This window comes from Balaenoptera ricei, chromosome 8, assembly GCF_028023285.1.
Source record: "Balaenoptera ricei isolate mBalRic1 chromosome 8, mBalRic1.hap2, whole genome shotgun sequence".
Classification (NCBI taxonomy): Eukaryota; Metazoa; Chordata; class Mammalia; order Artiodactyla; family Balaenopteridae; genus Balaenoptera; species Balaenoptera ricei.
Genome location: NC_082646.1, coordinates 356,799 through 381,260, shown reverse-complemented (window position 1 = coordinate 381,260; position 24,462 = coordinate 356,799). Strand labels below are relative to the sequence as shown.

General features: G+C 43.8%; 1 protein-coding gene across 1 annotated transcript in view; it reads left to right on the top strand.

Moving 5' to 3' along the window:
• The first annotated feature begins 1,196 nt into the window (after window positions 1–1,196).
• Window positions 1,197–24,462, top strand: part of JAM3 (junctional adhesion molecule 3) — a 56,823-nt gene continuing 33,557 nt past the window's right edge. Inside the window, exon 1 of the mRNA XM_059930010.1 lies at window positions 1,197–1,288. Coding sequence (XP_059785993.1) covers window positions 1,240–1,288 — 49 coding nt within the window. The 5' untranslated portion in view covers window positions 1,197–1,239. The remainder of the gene's footprint in view (window positions 1,289–24,462) is intronic.

The following is a 24,462-nucleotide window of genomic DNA, read 5'->3' as shown; positions in this document are numbered from 1 at the left end:
CTTAACCACTGTGCCACCAGGGAAGTCCCTGTATATACATACATATATACACACTTACAAAATTCTACTTTGTAAAAACTAAAAATACTAAAATACTAAAAAAACAAAAAACAAAACAAAAAAATCCTAGGGTGACTGTATGAAAAATGAAGTCCCTAAGTTAAACATTAAAAAATATTAGTCATTGGAAAGAAACTCTGTCATATTTTACTAATAACTATACTGAGAATTCTGTTTTGACTCTGTTGCTTCCTGGAGCATTAGGGATGTACTTTCCACATTGGATGTAAAACAAGCTATTTCAAGAATTTCCCACAGTGGGACTTCCCTGGTGGTCCAGTGGTTAAGACTCAGCGCTCTCAATGCAGGGGGCCTGGGTTCGATCCATGGTCAGGGAACTAGATCCCACATGCCGCAACTAAAGATCCCATACGCCACAACAAAGATCCTGTGTGCTGTTACTAAGACCCCACGCAGCCAAATAAATAAATAAATAATAATAAAAGAATTTCCCACAGTATTAAACGTATCAAGATCTCCTGCATCCTTGAGTCCAATTTCCAGTATGTTTAATCCTTCTCTTCATCTTGTGTGCTGGTCCTCATAAGATTCTGTTCCATTTTTCCTCCCTAACCTTAACATTTCCCAATATTCAGAAATCAGAGCAAAGAATTATCTTGCTTTTCTGCATAACAAACTATTTGGTATACCATCATGCTTTTGATCTAACACAGAAACGAAGGATTATGTTTATTTTAGAAATACATCACTTTTATGTACTGTATAATGCACGTCTTGCTTGTTTTATACAGATTTCAGTGCTTTTCCCTCTCATCACATTTAGAATCTGGGCCCCAAAAGAGGCGCAGGCAATAATGCTTCCACGGTAACTGGGCTCCATCCTTATTTGTAAAATAAGAAGCACTTCATGTCTCAAATTTTAATGGAGTGTTCCTTCCTGGATCTGTAGTGACGGATTCATTTTATAGATGTGGAAATTAACCCCGCCCACTCTTGAACGCGCTCCTTCACCTCCTTCCACCAAATTCTTTGAAAGAGACCCCGGGGTCCCGGTCCAGAGCATCCCTGCCTCCATAGCAACCAGACTCGTCTCGGGCTTCCCGTGCACCATGGCGACGGCGCGCCGCCGTGGTCGCTATGGTGACCGGGGCGGGCGCAGGGCCGCGGGCAGGGCGCCTGCGCCGGGAGCGGGCCCTCGGCCCCTCAGCTGCTCTCGACATGGCGCTGAGGCGGCGGCCCGCGCTCGCCCTGCTGCTGCTCCTGCGGGGTGAGTCCGCGGGCCTCTGCCGGGCGCGGCCGGAGGGGCCCGGGCGGAGTGGGGGGCGGGCGCGGGGGCCCGGGGGTGGGCGGTGCGGGGGGTCCTGGGTTCAGGGAGGGGAATCCCGGGGATGCGGGGGTCCGGTCCATGTACGGGGTCAGGGATGCGGGGGTCCCGGGGTCCGGGAGGGGCGGGGAGCGGCCCCGAAGGTGCGGGGGGCGCAGAGGTGCGGGTCCCGGGTCGGGGTAGGGGGTGCGGGCCGGGGAAGAGGTGCGGGCGTCGGGGGTCCCGGAGGTACGGAGTCCCGGGGGTCTGGGGGTCTGGGTGCAGGGCGTCCCGGGGTGCGGGGTCCGGTCCGGGGCCCGTGGCCCTGCGCTCCATCACTGCGCGAACAAAGCCGACCCGTTCCCGGTCCCCTTTGTCCCGCCGGCGCCCAGCCCTGCAGCCCGCCCTGGAGTGGCCCGGGGGCCGCCCGGACGGGGCCTTGGTCTGTCCTTCCTCCCCCCAGGCCCCCCCAGTCCCCGGCTGGAGGCCTCGGGCAGCCGGACGGCGGGACCACACGCTGGGGGCCGTGGGCGCGCGCTGGGCGCTCGAGACCGCGGTCCCACGTAGTCCTCAGAGCAGAGTCCAGAGAGAACACTGAGCCCGAAGTCTGCCCCCAGGAGCAAGGGACACTCAGACCCGGGGTCCCGAGCGCCGCACCAGCCTCGCCTGGGGCATCAGCAGTTTCCCCCCGTTCTCGGGTCGGTCTGTGGTCTGCTTAGTTGCCATCGTCATCCCATGATGTTTGCCAGAGTATATACAGCGAAGCCCCAAGTGACTGTTTGGGGGTGGGGTGGGCGTACTAGGAAAACAAAGGCTCCTGTGTTGGAGGCTCACTGGGGGGTGGTCCTCAGGGGTGGCGTGAACAGTGAGGGTCCGGGCAGAAGCCGGGGAGCAGGGCTCTGTGATGAGGGCGAAGTTCAGGGAGTCGATGTTGTCCCTATGCTGTGCTTGAAAGTGGTTTCCATAAACGTGTGGTTGGGAGAGATGAATGATCAAAGGCTAGCCAGGGGACAGGGGTGTCAGGAATGTCCCCTCCCGGCTTTGTTGGTCACACTGACACTGTCCTATTCACAGACTGGAACAACTCCCTATTGTTGAGAAGATCTGTTCACATGAGAGTTTGCAGTTTTTATTGCAGAAACATTTGGCAGTTTAGTTCAGGAATGAGTTTCAAGTTGGTGGTTTGTTAGTGAAACTAGTGGATGCTAAGGCCTTCACATCCCCTTAACTTCTTATTTAAAAAACATTTTTTTAATATAATTTAATTTTTTTTTTTTTTTTTTGGCCACACCGTGTTGGCATACGAGATCTTAGTTCTCCCACTAGGGATGGAACCCTTCCCCCCTGCATTGGGAGCGGGGGTCTTGACCACTGGACCACCAGGAAAGCCCCCATTAACTTCTTTTGGTCTCCTGGAGGGGCTACTTGTGTGCCTTTCTTAATGTTAAGCACTGGGATTCACCTGTAGAACATAGGAGGAATAATCACAGTTTTGCAAAATAGCACTAATGACAAAGAATAGAGGTGGTAGGATGTATTAATACACTTTGAAGGGATGTAGCTATCATTTTTAGTAGGGAGCTCTTTTCTATTATTTGCTTATGCTCTAAATATACAGTAATATCTTGAAAACTATTCCTTCACAGGGCATCACAGCTGTGTCTCTTTTATTTTCATGATTACACTTTTCAATTGCTATTATTTTTGCGTGTTCTCATTTAAAAAAAATCTGGTTCCTGATATAATAAAAACATTCTTTATTAGCTACCCTTTGCCAGGTTCTGTTATAAAAATTTAATATGTATTCATTTAATATGGATAACTCTAAGAGGTTGTTAGTATCATTTTGCCCATTTTGTGGACTAAGAAACAAGTACGGAGAGATTCAGTAACTTGCTCCGGGTGACATCCCATGTGGTTCAGATGCGGAAATCAACCATTTGTGTTAATCCATTTTTTTGGTTACTTGTATTATTCCGTTTGACGTGGAGTTCTTGTTATGGATCATTTTAACCAGATTATTAAATGTTCAACGCTGCGTGGTTTGTAGATAAAGTATTCTTTTGTTGAATTGGTGACAGGTGCAACTCCTCTTTGCAAATGTTATATACCACATGTCTTTTTTGAATGATTATGTGGTAATTATCGTTGGGTTTCCAAATCTTTTGATGTCCTAGAGAAGTGCTTCATTTAGAGTTAAAACAGTTACAGTTTGTATTCTTGGGATAAGACAATTTGTGTGTGAAAGTTTAGCAAAATCTGAAAATCATAATTTCCGGGAAATTTTTGAAAAAAATTATAAATTTTCCATTTGCATATGTTTGGACCTCTGAAACATTTTAAAATGACCTATTTTGTGTTGTTTTCAGTCTTTTGAATTAATTATATCTGACTGATATAAGCGTTATCAGACATGCGTGTGCATGTGTGTGTTCAGAAAAACAAGGACCACCTGCCCAGAAGCATGCACTGCTTCAGATCAGCTGCTCATTCCTGAAAGGCCTGTTGAAGGCATTTGTTCTGAGTGCTTCAGGCTGGGGAGACTGAATGGGCAGCTATTAGAGATTCTTAATCACAAGTAATTGCAGCGTTACATACAGACAAAATGCTCACACACCCAACCCCAAGCTCTGGGAAACTTGCTCTTAAGGCAGCCTGGCTGGGTAGGCTTAAATCAATTCTTTTGAAAGAAACCAGATTTGTATTAATAGCCCACTTTTTGAGTTGGCCATATAATGTGACTGAAGAGGCTGTGGATTTAGTACAATCCAACCAGCAGCTGTTAGCGATGTAATATTAGCAAATTCCTTCTCCACAAATTCTTTGCATTTTTTCGCAAGCACAAGTGGAGTAAAACAAAGGAAAATTTGTGTGTGGATGAAGTTAGGGTGTATGGAGTCTGCTGAGTGATACCCTAGTCATGAAGCTGGATTCTCTTTAAGACGAGTTTATAATCAGGTGGTGAATGTGATGCTGTTAGGCCTGAAACAGATTTCAGATCTCCTGTGTTTACCCTCTGGATGCTCACGGTATATGCAGATAGCTTCAGTGGAGTCTAAAGGGTTCCTGAAAGAAAGTTTTGGTAAGCACATTCTTTTACACCTAGTTTAGTAAGGACAGTATCCACTGTGGTTCTCTATGTGGAGATCTAAGGCCTTAATCAAGTTCTGCCATGTTCACGGTGTCTGCTTTGCCCAACTTAACCTCAGCTCACAGTGATCTTTACTGTCTCTAAAGCATGGCTTGTAGTTTGTAGTTCTGTTCAGTACAACAGACGTTTACTGAGTATCTGTAATATGTCCTTCATGCTAGGGGTGCAGAAAGGAATAAGGCATCCCAAGCCCTTGAAGAGCCAGGATTATTGCATGCCGAATTATGTTGCACTTTAGTTGTTGGGTGTAAATGCATTTTATCTTCTCAGTGTTATTAAAAATTCATTGGGAACAGAGGCTGAATTTAATTTCTTTTGTATCTTTTCAGGGACTATAGTAAATATTGTCTTTGTCACTTGAAAGTCAGTTAACATTTCTTAAACACTTCCTATGCGTCCAAGCATCTTTTTATGTATCTTATCTCCAATGACCCCAGAAACTTTTGGAAATTCTTGGTTTTTACTACAGTAAAAACAGTTTTTGTGGAAGAACGAGAATGGTATTTCTTGACTTGGTTTACTTTAAACATCTTCTTTCTCTCATCTACTCTATGTAGTTTTATGAAGTTAAGAAGAAGAAAAAAACATGGGGAAATGCTTGTGAAGTCATTTAAGTAACACAGTCGTATACCATAGGATTCCAATTACTCAAAACATCTTATCCTTAGAGGAAAAACATCTGGAAGATAGTGAACCAAAATGTTGATAGGTGCTGTCTTTGAGTAGCAGGTCTTATGGCTCATTTTTTTAAAAAAATTTATTATTTATTTATTTTGGCTGTGCTGTGCAGCACGTGGGATCTTAGTTCCCCGAACAGGGATCGAACCCGTGCCCCCTGCAGTGGAAGCGCAGAGTCCTAACCACTGGACCACCAGGTCTTATGGCTGATTGTTTTCTACTTTTCTCTTGTTTTTCTGGCTGATTCTTGGTTTTTTCCCCCCAAGTTTTCTTTGATAAGGATTTTTTTTATATAATGAAAACAATTGCCTTTTTGTGGGCCTCCTAGACAAAATAGTGGAATTTTAGAATTGACACTTAGTAAGGATTTTCTTTTAAAGTGGGAAAACTTAGTTAAAAGTGATAGCATGTGATTGTGGCTTTTTCTAGCTCCTGAATTAATGTCAGCTGCAGTGCAAGAAGGACGGGCAGCCTTGAAGTTGGGTTTGATCACGCATCCTTTGTGACTCATTTGAGAGATTTGCTGTTACTGGCTCTTGGGTGGGGCAGCCAGGTGTGGCACCCTCAGCAAGTGCTTAGCTGGCAAACTGAAAGAGAGCTGATGAGAATACCTGCCTCTTCCTTTTTTTGAACAAACAAACGGAATCATCTGAGTAGCTGCTTTGGTCTGCCTTTTCGGCATCAGCCCGTGTTTACTGGACCCCTCGTTCGTGCCAGCCGGGCAGCTCCCGGGGGACTCTTTTCTTTGTCTTGGGTGATACAAATACCAGGTCAAATTGACTTCCTTGGGAAACAGACTCTGAAAGATGTTTCCTGAAGTAAGCCGACAGCTGAAGTTCCCTTATCACTTCTTCCTGCCCACCAGGACTTCCTCCTGGGATGTCTTTCTCTAAGGAAAATATTTGACGTCTTTAGAATGAAGTGCAGCTGTCTGGAGGATTACAAGGAATGCAGCACATCCTAAGACAACTGCCTTTTCTTTCCTTTTTTCTTTTTTTTAAATTTGGTGCCATGTTTTTCCTCTAAAGTGTCTCTACCAGGGTGCTGGAGCTCAATCAGCCAATCCATCATTATTAGGCAAAAATCTCCGTTTTCATGGCAGTAGAGCTTTCCACAGGCAGAACAGGGACAGCTAGGATAAGCGCTTCCCCAGACCAGAAACATCGCACAGTTTAGGCAGTTAATGAACAGAGTAGCACTTTGGGTAAATGTTTTACGTGTTTAGAAGCGAGAGCACTTACTTTGGGCTGGCCTGGTAGAGGAAAATTTCAAGAAGCAGCTGGACTTTTGACAATAATTTGGTTGACTTAGTGCAGATTTTTGGGGAATGGACGTGTTAGGGACCAGTGAAGTGGAGGAAATACTGTGAGCAAAGGCGTGGCATTGGGAATGCATATGTTGTATTTTGGGACCAATGAGTTATCATAATGATAACTAATAACAGCTGCCAGTTATTGAAAGTCTGCGCCAGGCACTGCGGAGAGCGCTACGTTATGGGGGTCTTACCCATGTCAGCGGTCAGTCCCTATAGGGCTCACTTTGCAGGTGCTGAACCTGAGGCTCAGGCAGGTTAGTTACCTGGCCCAGGTCACAGCTGGTAAGTTGAGGAGCCAGATAGATGGTCATGGACCTTATTATGTAGGTTCTAGAAATTCATGTAGCAGTTTGAAGCAGGAAGTGATCTGATCAAATGATTTTAGATGTGTTGGACTGATATTATATTCAAGATGGTGGGAGAGGGAAGGTCAGTTAGGAAGCTTCTAGAATAGTTCACAGTCACTCCCTTTAGGGTAGGTCTCTCGATGTTGAATTCATTTTTGTTTATATCTGAAAATATATTTATTTTCATCTTGTTCTTGAAGTATAGATTTACTGGGTATGTAATTTTAGGTTGACAGTTATTTTGACTTGGAGCCTGGGCTCCCTTACACGGATGCTTCCTGGTTTCCATCGTTCCTGTTGTGAAACCTGCAGTTACGTCATCAGCCTGTCTTTCTCCAGCTACTTTAAAGATCTTGTCTTCTCTTTGGCATTCTGAAATGTTACTATGTGTGTGTGTCTAGGGTGCATTTCTTTTTAATCTACTTGTTAATTTGTTATACTTTGTGTATCTGTGACTTTATATCTTTCTGGAGAATTCTCAGGTAGTGTGAGTTCAAATACTGCCCAGCTTCTATTTTCGTAACTCTTTCCTTTTGGAACTCTGATTAGATATATTCAGTCTTCCATCTTCCAAGACTGTTAACCTTTCTGTTGTAATTTCATGGTCTTCTTTCTTTGTGCTGTTCTGGGTTATTTATTTAGTTTTGTTTTACAACTGTTTCTTTTGCCAGCCATGTCTAATCTGTTATTTAACCAATGTATGAAGTTTTTTTTTTTTTAACCCATTATATTCATTTCTAAAAGTTTACTTGGTTCCTTTTATAATCTGGTTTCTTTTGCCTGCTCATTTTTCACTCCTTTTTAATTTTATTTATTTATTTTTTAAAAATTAATTTATTTTATTTATTTATTTTTGGCTGCGTTGGGTCTTCGTTGCTTCGCGCAGGCTTTCTCTAGTTGTGGCAAGCGGGGGCTACTCTTCGTTGTGGTGCGCAGGCTTCTCCTTGCGGTGGCTTCTCTTGTGGAGCACGGGCTCTAGGCGCATGGGCTTCAGTAGTTGTGGCTCTTCAGTAGTTGTGGCTCGCGGGCTTCAGTACTTGTGGCTCACAGGCTCTAGAGCACAGGCTCAGTAGTTGTGGTGCACAGGCTTAGTTGTTCCGCGGCATGAGGGATCTTCCCGGACCAGGGTTCGGACCCGTGTCCCCTGCATTGGCAGGCGGGTTCTCCACTGCGCCACCAGGGAAGCCCTTACTTTTTTATTTTTAAACATTTCACGCACAGCTGTTTTGTATTCTGCATGTGAGACTTCAAATATCTGAAGTTCTTGGGGGTCTAAATCTAATGTTTGTTGTTTCTTATGACTCTTACTTGCAGTGACTTGTTTTTCTTTACTTGTAAATGGCGTTTGGTTGATCGCAATCTGTGCGGATCTGGGGACGCTTTTTGTGAGAGACGATGGTCATCTGGGATGGCTTTCAGGGGCCCTGGCAGTGTTTGGTTGATCGCAACCTGTGCAAATCTGGGGACGCTTTTGTGTGAGAGACGATGGTCATCTGGGATGGCTTTCAGGGCCTGGCAGTGTTTGGAAATCTCAGGCTCAGCTCTGCCTTCCTTCTGGCCCATTGGCACAGTCTCCCTAATGACCCTCAGGGTCATGCCCCACCCATCCTATTATTTTCTGGGTTCAGACTACAGCTATTTCACTTGCTGCGTTAAAGATCGCCCACTTCCCAAGAGCCCAGAGGTGCAGTAAAAACTACAGTTTGCTTGCGTGGGCTCTCCAAAGTTGGAGTGCCGAGGCCTTTTGGAGAAGCTAAGCCACGGCTGGAGCTGGAAACAAGAACCTTGGCTGTACCTAACGTAGGCCCCCTTCTATATAACTTAAGGGTCACACACCTTCCTTTAAAAGTTTATATTCTGAAGGTAATGCTTTTGTTTTCATTTTTCAAGTATAAAACGAAATTAAAATATTGGCTCTGTTTTTTCGGAGCACATCTGCACCCACGAAGGTCTGATAGGGTTGAGGGAAGGGGTTGAATGAGTCTTGCTAAGCATCACTGCTGTCAGGATGGGGCTGTCCTGTTATAAAGACATATATATACCCAACTGCACAGCCGTCATCCCTGTCCTTGGGTGGGTTTATCTGAAGAGCAGTGAGCGTTGATCATTTGGGACACAACAACTTAAAATTTGGAGAATTACTGCTGTCCCACACTCGACAGGTGTCTGGGACAGCAGCTCCCCATTCTGCTGGTAACAGGACAGGTGAAGAATTCTCCAGATTTTCAGATTCAGATTCCTACCGGGTGAGGTGAGAGGGACCACCCATCCCAGGCTCCGCTGTCCGCTGCCTCTCAGATACTTTTCTGGGTGGAGGAGGGAGCACACGTGGGTGTCAGGAATTCTGGACCCACTTCCCAGCTTTGCACGTGATTCATTTTGGGACCTTGGGGAAATAATATTGGTCTTAATCCAAGTCGCTTGAAAGTAATTTAAGCAGCATTCCTCTTCCCCTACCACCAACACATTCACATTTCTTTCCCCTGTTAGATAACTCACAGTGTGAGTTTCAGATCCAAAGAAGTGGTTTTATGGGAATACAAGAGAATTTTTAACTGATTCGTTGAATTACTTTATTTGTTAATAAAAAGTGCATTTGAAGGTTTTGAAAGCCCAGTTATAGAAATGTCTTCCTCTTCTGAAAGTTTGGAAGTTTTTAGAGCCGGGTAACCTTGGTTTGAAGCCCTCTTCTACTCCAAGAGGTTAGGAAATTACATCTTTCAGAACCTCAGATTTTGTGTTTGTTTTGTTTTTTTAATCTGCTACAACCGTACTTACTATATCTAGTGTTTTAAGAGTTCCTGTGTTTGTTTACCAGGAAGAAAAAAATAGACCACTATTTGGTTGGGTTGGTAATCTGTTGTTTGCTATCTAGTGTCAGATATGGAGTTTTCACTCTGACCATATTTGGTCTCGCTTTTAAGTCCACTGCCGGTAGAGAACGTTAGCGGTGAATCTCTAGAGCAGTGGTTTAGTAAGAACAAATGTTTGTGTCTTTAATTCACCAGGTCCTGTTTCAGACCTTCATCTGTGGAGTAGTTTATGTCAGGAACACAGTGTAGATGATGGAAGTTATGGCCCTTTTTTCCAAATAGTACTTTCATGTACATATGCGGAAGTTTTATATACTACTTTGGGGGTTACAACCCCCAGAAGATCATTTATGACCTCAGGTTGAGAGGCCTTCTCAGGGGCCCAGGGGCCCTGGAGTGCGTGTCTTCTGAGGTAGATGCTGACTGCATGCAGAGCTCAGGACTGGTATACAAGCGTGTTATTTTATTATTCTGTTACTTCTTCTTTCCCTTAACTCCGTCCCAGCCTGACGCTTCTGTGAGGCTGTGTTATGGATGGTGAATGTCCGTGTGAAGCATCTGGTCGTAATTTGCGTACGTTTCCAGTTTAGCTCGCTCTGTGGGTAGGTCAGAGGGAAGACTTTGATTTAAATGGAAAACAAAGTATGCATGTGGCTTCAGAGGTGCTTAATTCTGTGATTTCCGCAGTGCTCTGTCGCGTTAGCACAGCTCCAGCAGGTGTGCAGGGTGAAGCCCCGGGAAAAGCAGCGAAACCCTTGCTGGAGCTGCCTTTCCGTCTCCCTCGGTGTCCGTGTCTGTCTGGCTGGCTCTACCCTAGGCAGTGGTGATGAGAGGACAGACCTAAAGGACGCCTCGTGACGTTGGATGAGGGATCTGGCCCTCGCTGAAGCCGGAACAGATACCCTCCCGGCGGCCCCGTGGCTGACCCTGCTCCCCTGTCCCCCACGCGTGCTTTCTGCTCCCCCGGGCATCCTCAGGCTGGTGACGTTCTCTGGGACGAGTTTGTTTGCGTGTTTTGTTCCCTCTTCCACTAACAGATCTGCTTTCTGTGCTGTCCTCAGCAGGTACGCTTTCTAGGTGCAGAGTAAATAAAACGTGTTAGGACTTTGGTGCTTCTCTCCTTGTGCGAGCAGCGCCTTCCAGCTCCCAGTTTTGAAGCTACTTCTCACGAAACTTGGAGGAAGACTCTTTAACTGGCGCTCAGAGGCTCCAGTTTGGGGGTCCTGTCTCGGCTCTCCTGCCCTGCCCCTCAGGGCTGGGTTGTACAGTCCTGGGCTCCAGCAGGGGCGCTGCCTTCACGGGAGAATCGCCAGGTTTGGGCTTCGGGTGGCGGAGACGAGGCACTTTGGCGTCCACACCAGCCCTCTCCGTAGAGGAGTTGGGCTCTAGAGAAACGTAGCCTTTTCCTTTTCCTTTACAAGATAATGGCTATGTCATAAAGAGAAAATTGACCCTAAGAGTGTATTCACTTAATTCAGTTTTGTCGGGGAAATCACACGATTTGGAGCATGGTCTTGGGCTCTGTAGAAGTGTTCCATCACTGTCTCCTGAATCACCCTTGTGCGTTGCCATTTCTGTTTTATTGTCATCGCCCATCTACCCCCGTGCAGATCACCCTCTTTCTGTTCAGTTCCGCTCATTCCCCAGTATCCAGCTCAACACACTTCTCTGTAAAGGCTTTTTTAGGTCTCTGGCCTGTAGCGATCTCTTCCTTTCTGAATTCCTGTTCATCAGGAAGAACGTAAGCTAGACCAAGGTTTGAATCTCAGCTCCGCTGTAGGACTTGTCCAAGTCAATCTCCTTATCTATAAAAGAGCAGAAAAACGTATAACTCTGTAGGATTGTTTTGCAAACCAGTGACTATATTATAGTGTTCCTATCAAAGTTATCTATATGAGTGATAACAAAAATTACACTAATCGATATAGTAAAATTAAAATTAATTACATGAGTGCTTAGCAGAGGGCCTGGTATAGTAACAAGCTCTCAGTGCTGGGTTTTCGGGATTTACTGTCACTGCTAACTGTTGATGCTGCTGTTACTACTTTACTACAATTCATTGAATCCTCAGTTAATCAGAGGCAAATTGAAAATGAACCTTATCAACCGTAGGCTTTTGGACTCCTCCATTACAAGGAGGCCCCTTCCAAGGCCCCAGGTTTCATCCTAGCAGTGTCCTCAGATTTGCAGAACTTAGACGCCTTAGCTATAATCAGGTAAGACTGTGCTCTTCTTCCCCTCTGCTGCCTTCGTGGCCTTGCACTGGCCCAGCAGAGGGAGGTGAGTGTCTGTTCTTAGTTGTGCTTTGGGAAAGGGGCAGGGGCTTCACTAGACATTTTAGATGGGGGCTGACACGTATTTCTATTCAAACAATTTACAACCTGGACAGATGAGAAACCAAGGCCTAATTTGTATGTTTCTTAATTGTTATTTTAAAGTAATTTCGAGTCAGAAGACCTGGTTTCTCCTTTGGTCTCTGATACTTTCAAGTTTTGAGGCTGTAATTGTCTCCTAATATATCCGAGCCCTCTTCTCTTTATCTATAGATAAATACCCACTTTACAGGACTCTTATGTGCATCAAGTGAGACTGTACGTGAAAGTGGTCCTGTACATTATAAAGTGCTGTGCGGATGTAAACAGTATCATTCTTGGCTTTATTCCCCTTGGATTCTAGAATTTCATTAGTCCTCTGGTTCTTTTTTTTTTTTTTTTTTTTTTAATTTTTATTGGAGTATAGTTGATTAACAATGTTGTGTTAGTTTCTGCTGTACAGCAAAGTGAATCAGTTATACATATACATATATCCGTTCTTTTTTAGATTCTTATATAGGCCATTGCAGAGTATTGAGTAGAGCTCCCTGTGCTATACAGCAGGTCCTTATGAGTTATCTATTTTATATATAGTCCTCTGGTTGTTTAGGTTACAAACCTAATTTAGAGGAACTTTCTCATATTAAAGCTTCCCTGATGGCCTATTTTCATGGGATAGAAAGTTTTTACATTTATTTTTTCTGTGTAGGAAAGACATTTCATCTAAAGTACAGATTGGTGTCCTGATTTTTTCTTAGAAAAACAAAAATCCAGTTTTAAGTTTCAAGAGTAAAGAAGAAGAAATTATCTGACATTCTTGGATTTAAAAAGTGGTTCAGTGATATTTGTAGGAAAGATTGGACCTCTTTTGCTTGGGGACATTTTCAGGCCTGCACTAGCAAACTTTGAATAATAAAAAGTTTCAGTGGAAATTCCAGCATATCTTTAAGTAGAGGAGCTGCCAATATAAATCAGTGTGTTTACATTAAAAATAAGCATCTTTTTAGATAAATAGCTATGAAGAATGGATGAGTTCAGGACAAGAAAATGTCACGTGAGTATATAGGCCTCAGTATCCACAGGAATCCCGTGTCCTGGGACCAGGGTGCCACATGATGGTGGGCGCCCTCAGCTGCGAGTGTGTCCAGAGAAAGTAGGGGAGAGGATGAAGGAAAGCCCTCAGGAACTCAGCAAGTCACATGCCTCTGTTTAGACCCAAGGGGCATGTAGTTTCCAAGAAGTGCTAAAACAGACCATGCATTAGGCATGGAGTCTGACCTCCCAGCTCTCCTGGGTTACGTTCATGCTCAGTTCAGGGCGTCAGCTGAAGAGCCGAGTCCTGCAATCCGCCTCGTTCCAGACCTGCGAGATAAGATGCGTAAAACCATTCCCTCTTCCTACGAGGGATGTTGGTGTTGGACTTCTGTGGAGGAGGGAACCGTCTTACAGGCCTGATTTCTCACTACCTGTCTGGTTACAGGAGACCTGGGTGCACCTTGGTTTACACTTGGTCTCAGCAAGTCCTTCAATCCTCTTTGTTAGCTTTATACCCAAAGAAGTAGTATCTACCCCTCAACTCAACAGACATGTAGGTTATAGAGCTTTAGAGCTGAAAGAGACTGTGAGACAGGGTTTCTCCAGCTCGGCGCTGTTGACGTTTTGGGCCGGTTAATCCTTTGTTTTGGGGGCGCGGCCCTGTGTGTTGTGGATGTTTAGCAGCACCCCGGCCTCTCAGTGCCACTAGCAGCGCCCCCAGCCGTGACACCCAGAGACGACTCCAGGGGATTCCGGGTGACCCGGGTGGCAGGGTCTCTGCAGTGGAGACCCTCTGCTGTGAGAGGCCCAGAGACGCAGTGCCCAGCTTGGGTCATGACTCCCGCCTGAGTGGGAGTGTGGAGCTACACCCACTTCCCAGTTTCCCCTACGTTAACGCGGAGTGGAAATACCGCCTAAAAACTGTCTGCAGTTGCTGCTCTGCATTTCAGGGCGTTTTTGCACGTTGGATGGAGTCCTGGCTGGTCACCTGCTCCCTACCTCGTGTGTGGGAAAGAGGGTCCTTAGCGACACCTTCACCCTAGATTAGTGACATTCTCAACTCACACTGCTGGGGTCTCTTTCAGGCATCAGTGACAAGCTCAGTGTCTGTTGCAGAGACACCTCCTGGCCTGGGCTGGCCTTGAGCGGGGAGCAGGCTGACTTGTGGTTGTGAGTCAGCTCTGCAGGTTTTTTCCTACTAGCGGAGAAGGAAGCATTGTTAGGAACGCAGAATCCAAACTACAAAGAATTAAAAACAATTTAAAACGGTATTTTACTTTAAATAATATTTGTTATATTTCTGACCAAAGAATGTTTACTTCAGGTTTATGTTTTCTTGCTTTCTTTTTCTATTACAAGATGCCACTTTAAAAATCCCCCAAATCATGGAAAGTCATTTTAAGGTGTGATCTTCAGGTTTTTAAATTTAAAACCTATTCTTAATTTTCCTCTTCCAGATCTGTGCCCTTCTTGGTGCTGTAAGATGGCTACTGAGTTCATGCCGTTATTAAGGGCTCTAGCCCTTGTGTTCTTGAATATTTCATGCTTTCGCAATTGCGAGCACGGTTCATCTTTTCCGGTCATTTCCAGTCCGTGACAAACCTGTCCACTTTGTAGGGTGCACGGGAAACATCCCCCTTGAGCTTCGCCACTTCATTCCCCAAACCTCAGGGTCCCCCACCCCCTGGGTCCAGTCCGTATTTATTGAGTGACTGCTGTATGCACAGGGCATCGCGATGAGGCGTGGCCAAGGCCGTGTCCCTCCCCCCCGGGAGGAGACCGCGCTGGCCGCTCCTTCCTCGCCCTGTGGGCCTCTGCCTGCCTGCGAACGCGGAGGCTGCAGTGTAGACGGCTGTTGTCTAAGGAGAGAGCCAGAAAGTTCACCTTCAGAGAGGAAGGCTCAGCGCTTCCAAGCTAACGAAAGCTTCCGTGGGAAAGAGGTGTGTTAGTGAAGCGAGCTAGTTCTTACAAAAAGCACAATAACCGAAGCCAGATGAAACCCAGTAGAAGGTTCACGTGAGATATTCGGAATTTGCAAAATTAGCTTTAATGAGCCGAGAAAGGTGCGAACTGTTTCTTCCAGGGCAAGATCTGCTTTTCCCGGGCATGTAAGCCAGAACCAGTGGTCCCTGAGCCGAAAGGCTCCCAGGCCGCGTTCCCTGTGCAGTGGGTCAGTGTCACCTGTCACCGGTGGGAAGCCTTCCGCTGCATCTGTCACCCCAGGGCGCCGTCAGGGCCCTCAGCTGACGACTGGCTGTGAATTAGACCAACAGCACTGCCTTCTCTTGTGTTTTCAGGCCTGATTTTTATGGTCTTCTGAAGAGCCAGCGCCGGCCCCCTCCTCCGACCTCCTGCAGAGTCTGCTCGGGGCTGGGGGGCCGGTTACAGCAGCATGGGCCTGGCGGGCGCCGAGGCCGCTCCTGGTCTAGAGGTTCTTTTCCTCACCCCCGCCCTCTACGTGGTGGAGGGTCCGGTGCACACGGTGAAACATGATGCAACCGGCCGGGTGAACTGTCCCCAAGCTTCTGCTTCCATTAGGAGAGGGCTTTGAGGTGACCCCCTGTCCCCCTTTTTAGTGCCTTTCTCTGGACCTTCCGTGGAATGACCACTTCTCTGATCCAGACGAGTTTCCGGGACTTAATTGCAAGACCCCGCGTTTCCGGAGGCATGGCTGCCCCCCCCCACCGCCCCTGCCCCAGCCCCCCCAGGCCCCCCCAGGGCCCAGGGTCCACCCACACAGCCTTTCCTGATGAGGGGGGGCGACGCAGGGGAAGCCCCGTGCTTTTCAGGCCCAGATGACGAGGAAAATCCCTCAGGAAGCTGCACATTGAACGGTGGGGGGGGGCGGGTAGCAGGATGAAGAAACCTGTCATCAGGCTCCCGTGAGCTCCGAGACCACCTTGCGGTCCCGCTCTTCGCTGATGTGTCCCAGCTGGCGGTGAGCTGGTACTCCTTGGCGGCAGCATGCGTGGAACCGCACGCGGCAGGACAGCAGCCCGGGCGAGAGCGCACGTCTGGGGCCGCGCTGACCCTCTCCCCGCGGGGCCTCTCCGCGGGCCCGCCTCTCTGTTTGGGGGTGCGGTCATCACAGTGCTGCCTCGCGGGGCTGCCGGGAGGACCGTGAGAGCCCAGAGCCTGCAGGGGCCGGTGCTTGGCACGCAGGCGTGCTCCTGAGGACGTCCGTGCGCGTGCGTGTGTGCGAGACGGTGCACAGCCCTGTATCTGTGTGAACATCTGTAATTCATGTCATGTGCACACACACGCTGCATTCTTGTTTAGCGTATGGCTGTAGTTTGACTTGGAACCTGCATGTCATTCCTGTTCCCGAGTGTACAGCTCATTTTAAATTGCTTTCCTGTGTTAAATGTTGCCACATGAGAGGGCTGCTTGTCACGTACAAGCTATTTTCTGTTTTCAGAGACCTGCTGTCTTCCTTGGTTCTGAAACCGCCTTCGCCTTTGTGTGATAAGGAGGCTGAGGAGGAGGGAGGAGAGGCTGGACCCCGATCGCTGAGTTGCTTGGCTCAGGGAATACGCTGGGCCTGAGTTATAACAGTGGGAGATTGGGCATGTGGGTATCCTGTTAATTTATGGATCTACAGAAACGAAAAAGTGAAACACTTCTCTGCTGAGACAAATTATCTAAAAAGAACACAGAGATTCCTGCTTTATTATTTCTCTGGAATGAGAGCAACACATTTTTTTCAAAGCTCCAGTTTGCTTTTTCCATTTCATTTTGCAAATTATTTATTTATTTTTGAGAAATGAAAATCAAATACATTTAAGGTACCTGTATATGTGCCATGTAATTTTTTTTAATTGGAGTATAGTTGTTTTACAATGTTGTGTTAGTTTCAGGTATACAGCACAGTGATTCAGTTATATTTTTTTTTCAGATATTTTTCCCTTATAGGTTATTACAAAATATTGAGTATAATTCCCCATGCTATACAGTAGGACCTTGTTTATTTTATATAGTTTGCTTTTTTTAATACTTTATTTATTTTTTTGGCTGCATTGGGTCTTCGTTGCTGCACGTGGTCTTGCTCTAGTTGCGGTGAGCAGGGGCTACTCTTTCGTTGCAGTGCGTGGGCTTCTCATTGTGGTGGCTTCTCTTTGTTGCGGAGCACAGGCTCTAGGCACGCAGGCTTCAGTAGTTGCGGCACTCGGGCTCAGTATTTGTGGCTCATGGGCTCTAGAGTGCAGGCTCAGTAGTTGTGGCGCACGGGCTTTTAGTTGTTCCACGGCGTGTGGGATCTTCCCAGACCAGGGCTCGAACCCATGTACCCTGCATTGGCAGGTGGATTCTTAACCACTGCGCCACCAGGGAAGTCCTTACAGTTTGCTTTTAACTTGTGATTTTTAACCATTTCTGCACTTTCCCATTCTTTGCTTTATTCCTTGGTACATTGTAGGGTCCCATTTTAAAGTTCAAAAACAGGGCCAAAAACTTAATTCTGGGTGTGTGGGGAAGATTGTTACATGGTCTGAGAAAAATTAGGAGCTCCTTCCTTTTGAAAACTATGATTTAACTCACCCATAGGATCATGCAGAAGGACAGAAATGAAGGTGCTTGAATCGTCACTGGTGTCTTTCTGTAGCTGAGTTAAACAATGGATGTGTGGGGTGCAGGCAGGCGTGGGAAAGGTGTAGTGAGGACAAAGCGGCATCTTCAAGGAACCGTGTTAGTCCTGTATCCTTATGCCCTAAGCTCCTCAGAAAGGAAGAAGTTCGGGTTCCTCTGTACCTGTGTCCAGTCTTGGGAGCGAGGGCTCTGGCTTAGTGCTGCTGCATCCTTATTCTGCAGGTCACCATGTCACAGGGCCACCCATCTGCACCTGTTTTTCAGTTTTGGAAACTTTTAGAAAAAACAGTTGAGATATAATTGACATATGATAAACCACACATATTTAGTGTAGTTTGATAAGTTTGGCCTGTACATGAACTCCTGTGACTTCTGCCACAGTCAAGATTTTGGTCCTGTCCACCGCTACCAAGTTTCCTAGTGCCCCTTCCTCTCTGCCCACCATCCGCATCCCACCCCATCCTGCCCTGGCCCCAGGCAACCACTTACTATTTTCTGTCACTGCATGCTGGTTTGGATTCCACAGAACTTTGTGTAAATGGGATCATACCACAGGTACTCTTTCTCATCTGGCTTAGTTCACTCAGTATAATTATTTTGAGATTCATCCATGTTGCAGCAGCGTCAGTAATTCACTTCTTTTTACTGGTGAATGGAAATAACTGCAGCTTGTTCATCTATTCATTGTTTATGGTTGTTTGTGTTGTTTCCAGTTTTTAGCTATTACAAATAAAGTTGCTGTGAATATTTGTGTACAAGTATTTCTTTGAACATCATTCTTTTTGGTAGGTATCTGGGAATAGAATGATATATAGATAAATAAAATGAATCAAATGATAGGTATGTGTTTAAATTTTAAAGAAACTGCCAAACTCACTTCCAAAGTGATTGTGCCATTTTACACTCCCACCTACAGTGGATGAGAAATCCAGTTTTTCGCATCCTTGTTGCGAAAAGACTTGACCTAGTCAGTCTTTTTAGTTTTAACCATCCTAATAGGTGTGTAGTGGTGTCTCATTACTTTAACTTACATTTCAATAATGGCTAAAGATGGGGAGCATCTTTTCTTGTGTTTCCTTTCCATAACGCCTCTGTCTCAGTTACTCTACTCTGCGCTTTGGGGTGAGAGCAGTAAGTAGATGAATGGGTGGAGCTGTGTTCCAGTGAAACTTTATTTATCCAAATAAACAAACAACAGCAAGAGAAAACAGGGAGCAAGATGTGTACGGCCTTTGCATCGTAGTTTGCTGACTCCTGACATAGATGATCCTGATGTCTGCAAGTAAAGATAGATTTACTTCTTTTCCAATCTGGATGCATTTTAAAATTCTTTTCATGCCTGATTGCACTGGCTAAACTGTCCAATACAATGTTGACTGGAAATGGTGAGAGCAGATATCCTTGTCCTGTTCCTGATCTTAGGGGGAAAGCAGTCTTTTATCATTAATTATAATCAATCTTAGCTGTAGATTTGTTGTGGATACTGTTTATCAAGATTAGGAAATTCTCTCAAGCTGGTTTGTTGATTTTTTTTTTTCTGTTATCTATCTCAGGAAGTTCTTTTCTTTTTTTTTTTAAAATTTTTATTTATTTTTTATTTATTTTTATGGCATGTGTTGGGTCTTCGTTTCTGTGCGAGGGCTTTCTCTAGTTGTGGCAAGCGGAGACCACTCTTCATCGCGGTGGGCGGGCCTCTCACTATCGCAGCCTCTCTTGTTGCGGAGCACAGGCTCCAGACGCGCAGGCTCAGTAGTTGTGGCTCACGGGCCCAGTTGCTCCACGGCATGTGGGATCCTCCCAGACCAGGGCTCGAACCCGCGTCCCCTGCATTGGCGGGCAGACTCTCAACCACTGCGCCACCAGGGAAGCCCGGAAGTTCTTTTCTATTCCAAAAATTTTTATCAGGAATGGTAGATAATGGTTAGATGGTTAATGGATAATGGTTAGATTTTGTCAGATTATTTTTGGATTTATTGAGAATGTCATATAGTTTTTCTTTTTTAGTTTGATTGTATGATGAATTATATTAATTGGTTTTCAAATGTTTAGGCAAGCATCTATGTTCATGAGATATATTGGTGTGTATTTTATTTTCTTATAGTGTGTCTAGTTTTGATACTGGGGTAATGCTGGCTTCATAGAATGAATAAGTTGGGAAATATTTCCTTTTCTTCACATTTCTGGAGCAGTTTGTTCAGAATTGGTATTATTTTTCCTTAAGATGTTTTGTAGAATTTACCAGTGAAGCTGGTACTGGACAGCTACACACAACAGAATCAAACTGGACTACTTTCTCACCATATACAAAAATAAACTCAAAATGGATTAAAGACTTAAATGTAAGACCTGAAACCATAAAACTTCTAGAAGAAAACATAGGCAGTACACTCTTTGACATCAGTCTTAGCAATATTTTTTTTTGATCTGTCTCTTCAGGCAAAGGAAACCAAAGCAAAAATAAACATATGGGACTACATCAAACTACAAAGCTTTTACACAGCGAAACTTATCAACAAAGTGAAAAGGCCACCTAGTGGGTGGGAGGAGATATTTGCAAACGATATATCTGATAAAAGGTTACTATCCAAAATGTAGAAAGAACTCATACAACTCAACGTCAAAAAAACCCCAAACAACATGATTAAAAAATGGGCAGAGGAGCTGAACAGACATTTTCCCAAAGAAGACATACTAATGGTCAACATGAAAGGTGATCACCATCACTAGTCATCAGGGAAATGCAAACCAAAACCACAATGAGATGTCACCTCACAACTGTCAGAATGGCTGTTATCAAAAAGACAACAAATAACAGTGTTGGTGAGGATGTGGAGAAAAGGGAGCCCTTATGCACTTTTGGTGGAATGTAAATTGGTGCAGCCACTGTGGAAAACAGTATGGAGATTCCTCAAAAAATTAAGAATGGAACTACCATGTGATCAGCAATTCCACTCCTGGATATTTATTTGAAGAAAACAATAATACTAATCAGAAAAGGTATATGCACTTCTGTGTCCATTGCAGCACTGTTTACAGTAGTGAAGACATAGAAGCAACCTATGTGCCCATCAATAGGTGAATGGGTAAAGAAGATGTGATATATATGTATATATACACACACACATATACATACATACACATACACACACACACACATACATACATACACACACATACACACATTGTGGAATATTACTTGGCTATTAAAAAAAAGAATTAAATCTTACCATTGGCAACAACATGCATGGACCTAGAGAGTATTATGCTAAGTGAAATGATTCAAAGAAAGACAAACATTGTATGATTTCACTTATGTTTGAAATCTAAAACACAAAACAAATGAAGAAACATAACAGAGACAAGGTCATAGATACAGAAAACAAATAGGTGGTTGCCAGATGCAAGGGGGTGGGAGGGAGGAAAGAAATAGGTGTATGGGTATGAAATGTGAAGTGTAGGGAATGTAGTTAATAACTATGTAGTATCTTTGTATGGTGACGTATCATAACTAGACTTATGGTGATCATTTTGAAATGTATAGAAATATCAAATCACTATGTTGTGTAACAGGAACTAACATAGTGTTGTAGGTCAATTACACTTCAATAAACAAACAAACTCATAGAAAAAGACATCAGATTTGTGGTTATCAGAGGTGGGGGCTAGGGGGAGGGGGAATTGGATGAAGGCAGACAAAAGGTACAGACTTCCAGTTATAAGATAAATAAGTCCTAGGCATGGAGTGTACAACATGATAAATGTAATTAACACTCGTATGCTATATATGAATGATGTCAAGAGAGTAAATCCTAAGAGCTCTCATCACATGAAAAAAAATTTTCCATTTCTTTAATTTTGTATCTGTGTGAGGTAATAGATGTTTACTAAACTTACTGTGATAATCATTTCATGACGTATGTAAATCAAATTATTATGCTATACACCTTAAACATACAGTGCTGTATGTCAGTAATATCTCAAGAAGACTGGAAGAAAAATAAAAATAAATAAATTGTAATTATGTCCTCTTGATGAATCGACCCCTTTAACATGAATGACATTTCTAAAAATCCCTGTTAATATTTTTTGCTCTAAAGTTTACTTTGATATTAATATAGGTACCCCACTTTTCTCTTGACTAGTGTTAGCATAGTATTAGGTGAGCCAAAAAGTGCCTTCGGTTTTTTTAAGTAAAAATAAAAGACACATTTTTCATTTTCACCAAGAACTTTATTGAACAACATATTCACTGTTTTGTTCCACTGCCTTCTGCCATTTTTCAGGCAACTTCATAATTCCATCTTCCCAAAACTTTTTATCTTTTTGAGCAAAGAACTGTTCCAGGTGTCTTTTCAATTCCAGGGAATTGAAATTTTTTCCACTAAGAGAATTTTGTAAAGACCGAAATAAATGGAAATCGGAAGGTATAATGTCTGGTGAATATGGCAGGTGAATCAGAACTTCCCAGCCAAGCTGTAACAGTTTTTGCCTGGTCATCAAAGAAACATGCGATCTTGTGTTATCCTGATGGAAGATTATGCGTTTTCTTTTGTCTAATTCTGGACGCTTTTTGTGGAGTGCTGCTTTCATTTGGTCTAACTGGGAGCAGTACTTGTTGGAATTAATGGTTTGGTTTTCCATAAGGAGCTCATAATAGAGGACTCCCTTTCCAATCCCACCATATACACAACATCACCTTCTTTGGATGAACACCGGCCTTTGGTGTGGTTGGTGGTGGTTCATTTCACTTGCCCCATGATCTCTTCTGTCCCACATTATTGTATGTTATTCACTTTTCATTGCTCGTCACAATTTGTTTTAAAAACGGAACGTTTTTCTTCCATTTAAGTAGAGAATCGCATGCGGAAATATGGTCAAGAAGGTTTTTTTTGCTTAACTTATGTGGAGCCCAAACATCAAAGTGATTCACATAACCAAGCTGGTGCAAATGATTTTCAGTGCTTAATTTGGATACTTTGAGTATGTTGGCTGTCTCCTATGTGGTTTGATGTTGGTTGTTCTCAATTATTCTCTCGATTTGATCGCTATCAACTTCAACTGGTCTACCCGACTGTGGAGCATTGTCCAGCGAGAAATCTCCAGCATGAGACTTAGCAAATCACTTTTGACATATTCGATCAGTCACAGAACCTTCTCCATATGCTGAACAAATCTTTTTGTGCATTTCAGTTGCGTTTTTACCTTTCTTGAAATAATAAAGCATAATATGCTGAAAATGTTGCTTTTTTCTTCCATCTTCAGTGTTAAAATGGCTACACAAAAATTCACCAATTTTGATGTCTTTTTTTAAATGCATGCTGATGTGACAGCTGTCACATACAATCTAACAAAATTGTTTTGAATGAAGTTAAAGACAACTAAGTGCTACTAGAGCCATCTTATGGAAAAAAATGAATGAAACTTTTGGCCCACCCAATATATCCTCTTATTTCTAATCTTTTTGTATCTTTATATTTAAAGATGTCTTGCATTTTAAAGAACTCTGACAATCTCTGCCTTTTAATTGGGATGTTTAGAACATTTACATTTAATGTGATTATTTTTATAGTTAGGTTTACATCTATTATTTTGCTGTTTGTTTTCTACATGTCTCATCTGTTCTTTATTCCTCTTTTCCTCTTTTCTCACTTCTTTCAGATTATTTATTATTTTATTTTATCTCCTTTGTTAGTTTCTTAGCTATTACTCATGAGCTTGACACATTTAAAGAGTAGTGGTTGGGTATTTTGTAGAATGTCCCTCAATTTGAGTTTTTTTGATGTCTTCTCATGATTGGCCTTGGGTTATAGATTTTGAAGGGGTAGGTGGGAGAATTCCATAGAGGTGTAGTACCCTTCTTATCATCATATTACCATGACATTTCACTGATGATGTTGCCTTGATCTCTGTGTTTAGGTGGTGGCTTCTGGGTTTCTCCCCTGTGAAGTTACTGTTTTTCCTTTTTTGAACACTATTAGGGGTTCAGCCAGCCTACCTCAAGGGGAGGGCAGAGTATCAAATAATTTGTGGACATATGAGAAACCACCACAATAGCTAATAAATATTTGGTGGGATCAGATATTCTGAAGCTGTCCAAATATTCTGTTTCTCTTTAAAGTTTTTCAACTAAGTTTGTCAGTCATCAGTGGATCTTGCCTGAAGCAACTATTACTTTGTTGTTCTAAAGGTGGTTTTCTGTTTCCCTCATTCATTCTACATTATTAATTGGGATTCTTCCATAAAGAAAGTTCTCTGTCTCCCTTCCATTTGCTTATTCATTTGCGTATTCATATCTTATGGACTCACAGATATTTATTTTATTCTTTGTGTTATAACAGTCTGTCATTTATTTTTTGCTCAGATCTTCCAGCTTTAGCCTTTGGAAGCTCTTTCAGTTGGGCTTCTGGTCCTTTGATATTTTTGTTTGTTTTAACACTTCCTCACTTTCTGGCACTACAAGATGCTCCAGGCTTATCTTGTATTTTCCCTGCCCCAGCCTTTGAATTACCATTTTTCCAAGTACCCCTAGTTCCCTTTACCAGAGAATGGTATTTAGAAATCAGGATCCGGACACTGAGTGTGCTCTTTGTTATGGAGGTGTCAATACTTCTAGGCTCTTGGTAGACAGGGCTAGGAGATGTATGTATTTATACTAACCCATGTATGCACACATGTCTGTACTTATTTCTCTATTTGTGTATATTTGAAATAAACATTGATTTGTACTAGTGTCTCTGACTGGTCCAGCACTACAGGGCTACTTCTAGCTTCCCTCTTTCAGATTCATAACTTCTTTCTTTGACAGTGAGAAACGTGGCTCTCATTATTGATGACATCTTTATAGTTCTTATTTACTCAACCCTGTTATACGTGTAAAGTATTTTCAGAGTTGCTAACCCATGC